Below are 14,592 nucleotides of genomic sequence, written 5' to 3' on the forward strand. Positions count from 1 at the left end.
AACGCTTGGTCTGACACAAGATGACTTTTTTGCATATATCTTTATGAAAATAAACGCATGTTTTGCAAAGTTACCTTTATTTCTATGTTGTTCTTCCAGATCAACCAAATAATTGGAACGGGAACCAGGACTGCGCTATGATAGTGGTAAATGTTCTTCCAGGCGCGCTTGGGCTTTTACAAGATGACTTTTGTGAAGATAAATACCCTTATATTTGTGCTGTCAGAAGTAAGTACAACAGACTCATGAAATAGACATGTATAGAAATATTAAGCAAACAACTTGTGAAAATTTAACTAAGCTGGATGACTTGTATCCATTTGTACAAAAGCTATTGTTTCAGCATGACCGTGATATCAACAATTTAATCTGGTCGCTATCTACCGAACGTATTTAAATATTTCTTTCAAAGTCAGTTTTTATTCTCTTTTCAGATTGTAAGACAGGTTGGGAAAAGTTTGAGAAAAATTGTTATTTGTTTTCACTTTTAAATCTAGGATGGGAGGACGCAAAGGTCAATATATATTTGCTTTTTTGTCTTTTAATTTCTTTTCCTTATAATCAATGCTTAAATTAATGATTAATCAATACCTTTTTGTTGGGTTTAAAGGCACATCAGCTCATGTTTGTCATGTTGTGGCTTTTCCTGCTTTTGATAAGTTGAAATAGACCCTAGGTGCCCCCCTCCGAATAATTGACAGGCAGGAGGCTGTCACAAATTGACATACGGGCCTTATTTTATATGTATTGTAAATGCAGGTATTGCATCATCTTTTTGTAAATTTTTGAGTTATTGAGGTAAATGTCAGATTTCACGCATGAAATACCTCTCATGTTTTTCTGTATTTCATAACTTAAATTTCCATGTAAATTTCATTAAATTCGGTTCAGTAATAAGAAAGTTGATATTTTATAAACTTCAGTAATTTATGTTTTTATCCCCAAAACCACTATAATGGGCCTCAAATTGTCAATTTAAATCCGCGCCAAAGTAGTTAGATTCCCCGGCTATATCGTGAATCCCGTGGAAACACAAATAGTCGGAGTCCACGGCTTAGCCGTGAATCCCATGAAATTTAGTATTTGGCGGGACATTACCCTTTAAATAGACTGGACTAGATATGCCTTGCGCACACCACCTTACGACTTTATAGACGAATCTATGTCTAAATTATTTTCTTGCTAGAAATTTATGCTCGATCGAGGTAAGAAATTTATTTGTTAGATTTTTGTATGATTTTTGCATTACGATTTTTTTTTTGGGTAAATTTTTGTTCATTCTACAGAATTCTGTAACATTTACTTTTCGGCATATGATTTTAGCTAGTTTCGGTATGTCAGGATGATTTATTAAATTTTTCAGACTTTTGTAAATTATTTCGAAAGAGGAATCTAAAATGTTTCATTTATATAAGATGTAAAATTTGTACTGAAATTTGTAACATGATATTTATAAAGTACTTTGTTTCAAAAACTTATGTCAAACATTTCGTTATTATGGAACGCCATTACTGCATTGTATTGTTATGTATAAATTTATATGGCAAGTCTAGTACCATGTATATATTATTGTAATATGAAATTGTGTGACAGTCTATTGCATACACATACAATGTCCGTTTTAGTGTATGGCATTAGATATTATATGGATGCCAACTATCATATAACGTTTGATTTACATTGAATTTTGTTAATTTGTAGTTGTAAATAATAGCTGCAGTTTATCATGTCCGTATCTATAATGTTTCATCATATACTTTTCATATCATTTCATACTTTAACTTTAGTCTTTTAAGTAAGTAATCTTTGTAATATGGAAGTAATAAGTGACGTATTTTAATCATGTGACGTTTGAACTTAGTAGCACATATGTTTTGTATAAGTAGCACGTATTATTTATGGGAGCCTACGGAGGTATGGTGTACCCAAAGGAGCAGTTTTATGCCCTGACTTATTTGTTTTGCTATGGTGCTTACCATATGTTATATATTTTAGCTTCTTCGCCAGACGATTTTCCTGGTGATGTCATAACCCGGAAGTACAATGCCCGAGGTTCACTTGTCTTCACTCGCCTGGATGTGATTTTCCCAGCGCAGAGCTTTCGTCCCATGGTTGTGCCGTAAACCGCAATGACGATGATTTTTGTTATCCTCTGAAGTCAGCTCAGGGATGCAATCACCTACCACCATAGGGAGCCAACACGGAATCAACGTATTCACGGTTTAAAGGGACTGAATTTAGAAATCTGTTTTGTTTGTGCTACTTAAAGTTCACAGTTACATTAAAGACCTGTGTCACGTCAGATTAGAATGGACTATAAGAACTTTTGTATCTAGAGATACTGAACTTTCTTTTTTTTTCTTTCTTATAATCAGTTTTTTTTCTTTTCATATCTATTCATTGTTAATAATCATCTTATGTAAATAAATTTGTAAATATTGAAAAGGGTGTTGATTTGTTTTGATGGTTACTGTCGCCGGTACGGCCTTTCCTGTCACAGAGGCATTGGCGGGCACCTAAGTAGAACCACTGAATTTCCGTTAACCAACTGGAATGCTTCCTAACATAACAGTTTACACCACAACCGCATCAATGAGGGGCATGCGATTCAAAGTCCGCCAACTTTACCACTCAGCCAACGGAGGTCAATTGATAAATATTAAGCTATGCTTTTATGCGAATGAATGCCAAAAGAGGCCACTTATGTTTTTTTGACATTGTACATATACCGTATTCGCGGCAAGTACCCGTAAATACTAGATTTGTATAGAATTATCAGTTTGGACAGTGTATAACCGTTCTACTAGTGTTAAAATGAAATTATTAAGGGCAATATTCGATAAACCATTTTTATAGTTTTAGGTGTAGGTGTAGTTATGTAACGGCGGGAAGTATGTGCTTACTTTTTATTTTGGATAAAATGTTATTTGGAAAGTTGAAATGAATACAGTATGATAAAGCACATTCAATTCCGGTGTACAAAATAAGGATTTATTGCTTGATGCTTCCTGTTTGCTAAGCAAAATATAAACATTGTATTGAAGTCAAACAAACACAAATACCAATTATCGCAAAAAATATAATTCTACAAACTGTAGCTGTGATGTATGACCAACATTGTCATTGAAAAATGCAATTATATGTACTTTATGACAAAAGTTTGGAAGTAAAGAACGCAGTTAAGCAAACTAAAAGCAGACACGGTTTGATTGAGTCTGTTCATCAGAGATAATAGGAATCAACTAAAGTAAAACTAAATGTTCCCCATGACCCCAAAGGACCAGAAAATTTAACAACACTAAAACTCTTGAAATAAATTGTATCAACATTATCTACGCGGGAAAGAAAACCCGAAAGAAACCAGAAAGCTATTTATGGTACCAGTTTTATTATTTATTTGCCTATAACATAACGCAGATATTGTGCACATTTTAGACCTACTGTGAATCTGAAGGGGCAAGCCTTTTGATAGTAGAAGATACGCAGGAACATAATTACATCAGGCAGAAAGTTAGGGGTAATTTATCTAAGTAGAGTATATCGTGTTGGAGTATTACAAAAACAATTATAGTGTACTAGAATGGAATGACACCTTTTATTGTATATATGATTATAGTCTCTTATAGTTCTACCTTAAGAATGGCTATGTGCAATGCTGTATTTAATTACCATGTAGTTGCTGGTTTTATTGTACATAGACGAGACTGAATAATTAAATAAATAGAAACGTTATATATTTCAAGGGTTAGGTGGCCAGTGAGTAATCTGTTTCTATAGTTAATAGCACTTTATCAGTTTATATTGGTTAATTTTTTGTATAAACTTACAGAGGACCAGTCTTGATGTTATCATAAGACTTTGACCAATATTTAACAAATTGTTAAGAAAAGAAACAACCAAAATTTTCAAGAGAACGTGTACCATTCTTCTCTGTTTGTCGTTGTACACTTACGAGAAGTACACATTTTCACATATACCAGTTTTCTCTGGCTGGTCTCAAAATAAACACTTCTTATAGCCATTGTGGCCGCTTATTTCATCGTAGGATAGTGTTTTCGTAAAAAAGTCATATTTTGAAGTTATTAGTTTTTTAGATATCTTGAAATAAATGCTATATTTCTTATTAATAAGAAGGCTTTAAAACTTAATTACTGGCACATGAGAATTTGCTGTTTTTACTACTTCTTACAATGAAAATCGAAAAGCGTTTGTCACGCTTGTATTCCAGGTAAACTGTCTCGATTATAAATATCTATATTTTGAAGTCATTATTCACTACTTCAGCTATAGCGCTATTGGTTACGACGACGGGAAAATGTCTTTATTGCCGCGGCGGGCCGGGGTTCGATTCCCGGCGCGGTCATATTTTTTTCTTGATTTGGAACTTTAAAATTTTTTGGAAACAAAAATTCATATTCTAATGTTCATTATATGACCAAACTTCAATTCGAAAGAAAGATCATTTTTAGCCAAATCTTGAGGCATGCTGCTTTAAAAAGCGTGGATAAGCAGTTCACTTTAGGTATTACGTGTTGATTGTAAAAAAATCTGAAATAAATGTTTTGCAAGAGACAACAACATTTAACGAATTTTAAAACTTTAAGTGTGACTGTAAAATATTTTTAGGTTTAAAGTTGCCTTACATGTGGATAGGAGCTCGTTATGATTCCAAATATGGTGAACATCGGTGGATAGACGGTTCCGCTATGACGGTTGATGGATGGGCTCCTGGTAAACCTGACTCAGTCAGAGGATGCGTGGACTATCTTAATAATGTAGATTACTTGTGGAATTCCCATCCGAATTGTGTAAACACAAAAGGCCCTTTCATCTGTGAAAAAGGTGAAAAGGAATAAATATATTTGAATACGAATATTACGTTAGCTTCAAAATATTTAATAAAGTAAAACAAGACATCTATTTATCCAAATTGTTATATATTTGCTCGAGACACCCGCATTGTTTCCTTGGGATTTTTATAGATTTTATTCTATCTTTACTGTTTTGTTCAGATCAGTATATTTGACAGTTCTGCCGATAAACGGCTTGCGAGTATAAAATTTTATTTTCTTTGTTGATTTATAAAACATACAACAAATGGCACTATCTTACCTTCACCTCACTCACACTGAGAAATGCTAATTACCTGCGGAAAACATGCACGTACTGTTTGAACATTGAAGACCAATTGCTAAGGTAATTGATAGTTATCAAAATAATTATGACTATACAGAAAACAAAAATGTTTTATATGTACATGTATTTAAAGTCAGTGTGTCAGAAGCTGGCCTCACCGTGCCACCAACGACTGTTGTATCATCAACTGCATTGGCAGTTCAGACAGCAACAACACCAACAACTTCACTACAACTAACAACACGTTCAATAACCTCTACATCTTTATCCCAGACGACGGAAAAAGGTAAACGTTTTCACTATAATGTTTAACTGCTTGAACATAATGGTTTTGCGAAGTTATTTTGATATGATGGCTCTTTACCTTTGGTATTTGTAAGTTAAATACGGATGATAAATAATAATACAGATTATTTTGAAATAGTGTAACGAAACCATTTTTACAGTTTTACAATAGAAGAGGATCAGCCACGTTGTGAGCGCCAATACCAATTGTATTTGACAACACAAAGTGACAGAATAAAAAATAAGAAAATATTTAAGGCATTGCATCACATTCTATCATACAGAAACAATCTCATTTCTGGATTTGTTGAAAAAGTCTGTTATCAGAAAGGGTACATGTACTGTATACTTAACAAATATTGAAAGTACGATTCAGAGTATAATTTCTCTTTTCATTTCAGGAAAGTGTAAGTTAGGCTGGGAAAAAGAATATGCTAGCTCAGAAACATGTTACAAGTTTGTTACTAAACGTGCAAGCTGGACAGAAGCACAGGCAGCGTGTTTGGAGGAGGGTGGAAATCTTATAAGCATTGTTTCGGACCAAGAACAGTCATATATTGAAGGTAAATTCATTGTTACAGTAAATAGTCCAGCCATTGATGACATCTCTTTAAATTTCAGATAGAAAAGATTTCCGCTATTTTGTGATTATTATTGTATCAGATTTATTAGCGATCTTTTATAAAAAAAAAACACGTTCAAAGGCACTTCACATAAAAGGGCAGCCACAAACGGTGCAATTCATCCTCTGCCAGTACAGACACAGAGCCAACTGGCTAGAGGAACAGAGGGAGAGAAAGTCCCATTGAAAAAAGAGAAAGACAGACATCCATGAGATGCAGGCTAGTCTGGTTAACTTTACATAGCACTTTTCAAAAAACCAATCTGGTATTTTAATGTGTCATTTGTGTAGCATATCATCCTTAAAAGTTTGTAAAAATATTATATTTAACCTCATGAAATCTAACTGTATCAAGTTATGTGATTTCAACGAATCCTAGAATGTGTGCAAGATCAGAGGTACAACATTAAATTATTTTAATTCCCTTTAGTGATATATTGCGTAAACGAAGTGCCCATTGTATTGGTGAAATTTGTGAATTAATATTATATGCGTAAGATATTCTTATTTTGTTTTGCATATACAAACACTGGAAATCTCAAAATGACTTGGTTATATGAAAGCAAAATGCTATGTATGGCTTGCCGATAAAACAATGACCATATTAGGACGAAACAATTTTCAGGTTGTTATGCTTCTAGCTTCAGAAAACAAACGAGTTGTTACAAACTCACCTGTAGTGGGGATACAATTCCATGCCATGACATTGTGAAATAATGTGGGATGAAACAGATACATTTTAAATTTATTAAAACAGTTTACACTGAAAAATGATCTTAAATTGTGATATTGTAGAACCTGTTGTTCAACGAAATTTCAATATCAAGACCAAAATGTTCTTTAACAAATGCTTTTTGACAAATGTTATTTCTATTTTTCTTCACCGTCTCGCAAAGTGCGTAAATGAGGCCATAATTGATAATTTATATCTGTCTCAGAATAACCATAACTGGAATGAGGACTATGTGACTCAGCTTAGACTTTTACCTTGTGTTTGTTTTTTTTTTCAATGGCACAATGACATAACCTGACCTATTTTAACTTTGCACTTCTACTATTATTATAGACCAAGAAGTAACAAAACAGGATAGGAATGTCATGTTATTTACATACTTACACCGAGATATTTAATTCACATCTCGAGAAAACGCTCAATCAAATTAAGGATGTACGAGCGTTTTTATACAGATATCCGCCACTTTGAATTTTTTTTATTATTTTGAAAATCTATGCCGAAAAAAAGCTAAATCATCAAAATTTGGCTAATTATGTACCATTTAACTGAACAGATTCTATTTGTTGCAACAGTAATCACACTTGCTTATGCCGAAAATAAATGCTAAATTATCAGAACATAGCTAATAAAATCACATTTGCCTTTTTTTTGCAGGTGTAATGAAGTATTTCGGCCCCCATAAAATAACGACCCCCCGGTCATTATTCTATAGAAAAAGTGACCCTCCGTCCATAGTATTATGACCTCCAGATCATAGTACTATGACTCCCCCACGTGAAGTAAACTGAACCTCACGAAGAATATTGACTCCCATAAAAAAACGACCCCCGGTCATTTGGTCAAATTAAGTGATAACTCATGTATCTAAGGCCTAATTGCTGCATTTTATGCCCCCACTCGGGAGAGGGGGACATATAGATTTGCCCTTGTCCGTCCGTCCGTCCGTCCTTCCGTTTGACCATTAGCTCCAGATACCATCACTTGACACAGAAATCAGAGCATTCCGCAACGGGAAAAGGGATTCTATTTCTAGAAGCTGTATCTTGTTGTATACATTTTTAACAATTAAAAATAACAATTCACAATACGTTCACAAAACACACCAGTGTCAATAGTCCCTGCAAACTTCGGTATGAAGTAATTCTTCAGAAGAAAACTGCACAAGAAACTGCTAGCATAGAACTTAGTACTAACAGAAGTTGCAATACTTAGCAGTGGCAGTAAAGTACGGTAGCGGCAACAATAGAAAGTAGTAGTAGTAGTAGTAGTAGCAGTGACAGTGGTAGTGGCAGCAGCAGCAGCAGCAGCAGCAGCAGCAGCAGCAGCAGAGGAATGTGACAGCAACAACAGCAGCAGGAGAAGAAGAGGTAGATGTACAAGACGTATTAGTGGAAGCAGGTGTAGTAGTATCAGTAGTAGCAGTTTTAGTAGTAGTAGTAGAAGTAGTAGGAATAGTAGTAGAAGAAGAAGAAGTACATGTAGTAATAGCAATAGAAGTAACGGCACCAGTAGTAGTAGTACAATCAAAATGTTAACTATTGGCAATTGAGGGTGTTAGAGTTGTAGATCTAGTAAAATTGTCCGTTAGGTTTGGTAGGGATCGGGGGAAATACTTCATTACACCGGCATCTGCCTTAATCTGATGTAAGATGCACAACAGGGTAGCAATTTAAATAGATCAGATGGGTTCTGATATTTTTCTGACTGATATATATATATAATGGTAAGCTACAACTGAAATAAAAATCTTCATCATTGCAGTTTATATCATCTAGGAAGTATAAATTTAAACAAAAAGAGTTAAAATATCAAAATTCACAGTTTTTAAAGTTTTACTAAATATGTCTCCTAGATGCACAGTCACATTAACTTTTTTCTTTCCGTTTTGAAGCATTTTTATTGGTCATTAAAGCAGCAAAATATTTTTAAAATCTTGGGTGCAGATTTTTTTTGTAGATTTAAACACGTTTTTTTCATTGAAAAAAAAAAATGGGTCGGATAACGAACATGTAAAAATGAAAGAAATATGTTTATGATGTTTATCCATATAAATTAAGTACAGATATCACCTTGTATTCATAGTAATCTGTAAGACCTGAAATCCCTATAATACCAAATGGGATATGATATATTTATAAAGTACCCCATTTTTCATTTTTTCTTAATTTCAAAAATGCATAAACAGTTGAGGAGAGAATGCCATATTAAATAAAAACGAGTGTAGTGAGCTGTGCCTTTTCTGCTTTTATATGCCTTAGAAACTGATTTTCTTCAAGCTCACAGAGTATGAAAAAAATCTTAATTGTAGAAAAAAATTGATCCTTTATTCTAAAGTCTTCTATCAATCGCTTGGAAGAATAATAAGAATCAAAAGGACCCTTTTAAATTGATAGTAATAAATATGTTTAATAGATGAAAGTCTTATTATCACTTTCAGGTAGATTACAAGGTTTCGCAAAGCTCCCAGATGATATGTGGATTGGAGCAAGTGACAGAGACTATGAAGCAGGATGGAAATGGATAGATGAACAGCCTTTTGAATATCAGAACTGGCGTCCTGGTATGAGTGTATTATCATCATACAAATATACATATATATGTATTAACAATTATACATCTTACAAATTTAGTACGGTAGCTTGCACTTCCACTACCGTCAATGAACAGGCTCAATCAAACCGAGCCTGCAACATTTTCGTTAATGTCGTGTTGGGCGGCCTGTGGTTTTCCACTTTTTTATTTTACAAACTGGTAACATCTTGTTGACTAGAAGCATAAGGATTAAGAGTGGCGAATCATATTTAAGCAACATTTTACATCATATATTCTATTAAGAATTTATTTAGGAATAAAAATTCCAGTATATATAATTAAGATAACTAGTACAACTGTATATTTTATTGCTTTCATAAAAAAACTTGTACTTCACTCTACCTCCAATTTTGGTAGACATCGAAATATTTCAACATTCTTAACCAATTAGTAAGATTTTAAACTCTTTATTACTTCAGAATTTTGTCCAATCTAGGCAAAGGGAGGTAGTAATAATTTTACAAACTTGTATTTTAATGAAATTTGATTGGAATATAGTTGTAGATAAAGCTCTTGACAAATATAATACAATAATTTTCATATTAATGTCATTCCCCTAGGTTAAGTATTCTAAGTGCAGTGTGAAGGCCATTCGAATAGCTTCTTATAGATCTAAATAATCTCTAAGTGCCGTGTGGAGGCCTGTAAATAGTTTCTTATAGATCTGATTATTCTCAATAACAGCAGTATCCAAGTGCCTTGTGGAGGCCTTTAAAATAGCTTTTTATAGATTTGATTAACCTCCATAACATCAAATGTTAGTACGTTGTGGAGGCTGTTGACTTGGTTTTAATTTCTTTTGGGATCTAAAAGTTTGTTGTTTTTGTACTAAAGTATGTTTAAGATCTTCTAGAAATAAGTTTTTCAGCGATTTTCATCTTCCGGTATGGCTGCAAGCATGATTATTTTTCGATAAATACCAAAAGATAATAGGTAAGAGTAGATTTCTCGGAAGCACAGAGCACCAACAAAGAAACATCGCTTGAAAAATAAATCTTGACAAATATTGTGTCACATATATATTTCATAACATGGAACAGGTGAACCAAACGATTATGGAAGTGCTGGCGAGGACTGCGCTGCGATTTCTGTACGTAACAAAAAGGTCTTCGGACTTTGGAACGATTTACCTTGTCATCTAAACAGAGGATACATATGTAAATTGCAAGGTGAGTGTTGATGATTATAGTGAAGTTCAGCCCTAATTCATTCCTTATATTCACGACCATAACAGCTGTTCGTTTTAAAGTGATGTGCGTAGTTTGTAAACAATATTTTCAGAACTTCTAAATCTCACAAACACTGACTCTCAGTCAAATATCAGTTGATTACAGTTGATGTCTTATATCAAAGAGCTATAAAATAAAATATTTATACTTCTTTGCTTATATTTACTAATGTTGAGTTTCAGTTGATGGAATGGTTGCACCAACTTCAACACAAGTACCTGTTACTGAAGGCAAGTACATTCTAGGGAAGTTCATATTTCGGTAGTTTCAGAGCTTATGATCATACATACTTGGCAATAGTCTATATTTATACTTTTCAAAACTAGCATCTAAATTGATGTATTTATATTTTTTCTCGAAAAAACAGTTGCTTATCGGATTAAGGATGATACTCGGTAATTGATATAACACAATGCTTGTTATTTTAGTAAGCTTTTTACTGACGTAGGTTCATGGCACCAGTTTAGTTTTACATGCATTCATTTATTCATTTAAATGCATTACATGTATATAAGGTTTATATTAAATTGTTTGATTTTGGGAATAAATAATGTCCTGAGGGTTATGGAATAAAACTGCAGCAGTCAAATGATACTTATGTATACGGTATTTTGAATTATTTATTTAGATTTATGATAAAATACAAGTTGAACTGAATTCCTAACAAACGTTCAAAGAACATTCCAAATCTAGAAATGTCTATGTTCTAATTCAAGGAAAGTGTGGGATAGGTTGGGAAAAGGATCCTAGTTCTGACACATGCTATAAGTTCGAAATTGAGCTTGCAAGCTGGACGGAAGCACAGACAAAATGTTTAAAGGATGATGGAAATCTTGTGAGCATAATTTCGGACCAAGAACAGTCATATATTGCAGGTAAATGTTTCTTACAGTAAATGTATAATCAGACAACGTGTTACTACAAGCTCAAAGAGCACTTCGAGGTCACAATTTGTAAATTATGCTAGGACATTTTTTCTAGCTGGTCCGCATGGATATGTATTTGATAATAAAAAATATTCACCTGAACTAGATGATATGTCTTGTGCAATATGCAAACTTCGAGGTCAATGTTAAAGATCACACTTAAATGTCGAATAGTTTTAAATCATTTTCCTTGTACGGTTTATATCGTTTGTATGCATTAATGTATGTTTAAACATTACTCATAACGAGAAATTGTGTGACTTGCAAACTCTAGACTCTAGCTCATATGCATTTAGGGATAATTTAATCATCTGGCATATAAATTCAACATAACAAGATACTATGTCACGCGCAAATGCCGTATCTATAGTTTAAAGGTCAAGAACACACTGTAGAGGTTAGGTATTTAATGTAATTTGTTTTTAATAGTCCATAGTTCGTTCCTGTATTTATGCATATATAATCCATTAATTTGACCAAATGTTTACGACAATACGACAAAAAATGTGTCACAAGAACAATTCAGTCCCTATGGTCAAAGGTCATGGTCACACTTTGAGGTCAAATATGTAAATTGTTGATTTTATCCTGTCAATAATGGAAGCCTCGAACCCTACGCATAAAAGTCGTCGTCACCTTTAAAAGTCAAATAGTAAAAACAGGACAAAATCAGAGTTTGACTTTATATTACAGTTATTTTTATGATTGATGGTTCTCTTTCATACTACATATATCTCCATGGTGACGACATTTTATGAATATTCCAGTTTAAGGGTATACCTCATAAATGCACAACAAGTGTCACTTTGTACGTTCACCCAAATCTTTTTATTTCTTCTTTCCCCTTACATAGCCTTTGTAATGGTCACTTCATAAGCGTATTCGTCTTGGGAAAATGTACAAAAAAGTAGGTACAAAAAAAAGTGTTCAGGAAGAATGTTGTTTTTTTCAATTCGTCTATACTAAGGTTTGTGGTACATTTGTATATACTTGTTTGTATTTCAAACTCTGCCTCTTTCCTGCTGTATTGTTGTTAACCCATGCTGGAATCTGTATGTTGATTATCATCCCCTGTCAATAAAGTTTACAGTTTATAAGTGATGCACTCTCCCATTCGATTACTACACCCAAATTATAGATTATACTTTCAGATGGACACAATATCGCATCAATTAAATTATTAAGTTTTCAAATTAAATGTGAAACTCTTAATTAAAACAGTGTATTATAAGCAAACAATACGTTATGGTAAATATGTTCAAGCACTTTTTGTGCATCCGGTGAGGAAAATACTAGTATGTCAGCTTATGGTATACATTTTTATTTTTTCATTGGCCTGAAAACCTAGTTTGGCCAGGCAAGCCCGGTTGTAAAATATTTTTGGTTTATGAAACTATGACTTACATTTAGATGAATTGGATTTGTATACAGGAAACCTGATATTAATTCTGCAGTGCTTTAACCTTTAGCCTGCTGGCGGCAAGTGATTATGCCATTGCGACCAGTGCAGACCAAGATCAGCATGCCTGTCCCTGCAGTCTGATCATGGTCTGCACTGTTCGCCATTCAGTCAGTATCTTTTGGTAAGCATCCCTTTTAACAGTTAATGGTACTGTCCAAATTGAAAGATGGACAAGTTCATTATAGAAATTGAGCAAGGTAATTGTTGACGATACCTTTGATATCTGGAACATACCATATAACGACTAAATATTCATTCTGCAATAAAACGCACAAATGAGCCGCACCATGAGAAAACCAACATAGTGCATTTGCGACCAGCATGGATCCAGACCAGCCTGCGCCTTCGCACAGTCTGGTCTGGATCCATGCTGTTCGCTAACGGTTTCTCTAATTGCAATAGGCTTTGAAAGCAAACAGGATGGATCCTGACCAGACCGCTTGGATGCGCAGGCAGGTCTGGATCCATGCTAGTCGCAAATACACTATTTTGGTTTTCTTATGGTGCGGCTCAAATACTTTCTTATTTAGATTTTTGTTTGATAGGCTTGTAAGAAAATGATGTCATTCAAATGAGTAATTATCCTTTAATTTTCTGCACATTAATTTTGATTGCACTATTTTACACCTGTTGTTTCGAAGATCGATCATGGTATTTAAATCGGTGGTTTGTTCGCTTTACTTCTTCTCCCTTTGTTAAGAATACATCCCTTCTTTACAATAGCTTCTTTGAATTAGCGACGTCAGTGGATTTGTTTTTATTGCTATATATATATATATATATATATATATATATATATATATATATATATATATGTGGGCGTTCCATGAGAAAACCCGTATTAGTGACAAAAATTCAAAATTGAGATAATAGCGTATTCATAAAGAACATTCTTTTATCTTTCAAATCCGAAAATTTGAAGGGAATGTCTTCACTATCTTAAGATCTACAATGTTTTTAAGTTAGTCACCGAGGGTATTTTGAGACGTGACGTTAAAAACGTCATGAAAGCAGTATGACGTCGTTGTGCATGCCCTGTATTTTTCAAGTCCTTAATGGAAAAAATGATGCGTTACACTTACTTAACATCATACATTTGAATATTTAGGAACAATAAAAGCGATTTTTTGCTGAAAAATAACTTAACCGTATATTTTTAGTTTCATCATGAGCCTTTTATCTATACACCTCTATATTTTCATGACGCATGGGTGCTTTGGAATTTCTGTTGCCATGACAACAGAAACAACATTTTTATGAAAAATATGGTAGAATTTGATTTGTCTTAGATGACACAATTACAATATGTGAGTTTCTAGTTTCTGGAGCAACATAAGAAAAACAGTGATTTTTCAGTATTTTACACTACTAATTTATACAATAGATATATCATGTCACTAATACAGGTTTTCTCATGGAATGGCCCATTATATATATATATATATATATATATATATATATATATATATATATTGACTGTGACTACAAGAAAAGACCTGGAGTTTCTGTGACAGATTCCGGTATATACCAGATCCAATCGATTTGAGTATCTTAAATGTATATATTTTGTAACCAAGGAAATTATTTAACATAAGATTTTAGTC

General features: G+C 33.5%; 1 protein-coding gene across 6 annotated transcripts in view; it reads left to right on the forward strand.

Moving 5' to 3' along the window:
• The window catches only part of LOC123560994 (uncharacterized), a 121,705-nt gene that overhangs the window by 66,107 nt on the left and 41,006 nt on the right, over positions 1 to 14,592 (forward strand). For all 6 annotated transcript variants that reach the window (XM_053552207.1, XM_053552206.1, XM_053552202.1 and 3 more), the window contains 10 exons: positions 100 to 228; positions 435 to 514; positions 3,436 to 3,517; positions 4,627 to 4,842; positions 5,270 to 5,422; positions 5,823 to 5,984; positions 9,217 to 9,339; positions 10,412 to 10,540; positions 10,783 to 10,830; positions 11,317 to 11,475. In XM_053552207.1, the coding sequence (XP_053408182.1) occupies positions 100 to 228; positions 435 to 514; positions 3,436 to 3,517; positions 4,627 to 4,842; positions 5,270 to 5,422; positions 5,823 to 5,984; positions 9,217 to 9,339; positions 10,412 to 10,540; positions 10,783 to 10,830; positions 11,317 to 11,475 (1,281 nt within the window). The remainder of the gene's footprint in view (positions 1 to 99; positions 229 to 434; positions 515 to 3,435; positions 3,518 to 4,626; positions 4,843 to 5,269; positions 5,423 to 5,822; positions 5,985 to 9,216; positions 9,340 to 10,411; positions 10,541 to 10,782; positions 10,831 to 11,316; positions 11,476 to 14,592) is intronic.

Source organism: Mercenaria mercenaria, chromosome 10 (genome assembly GCF_021730395.1).
Source record: "Mercenaria mercenaria strain notata chromosome 10, MADL_Memer_1, whole genome shotgun sequence".
Classification (NCBI taxonomy): Eukaryota; Metazoa; Mollusca; class Bivalvia; order Venerida; family Veneridae; genus Mercenaria; species Mercenaria mercenaria.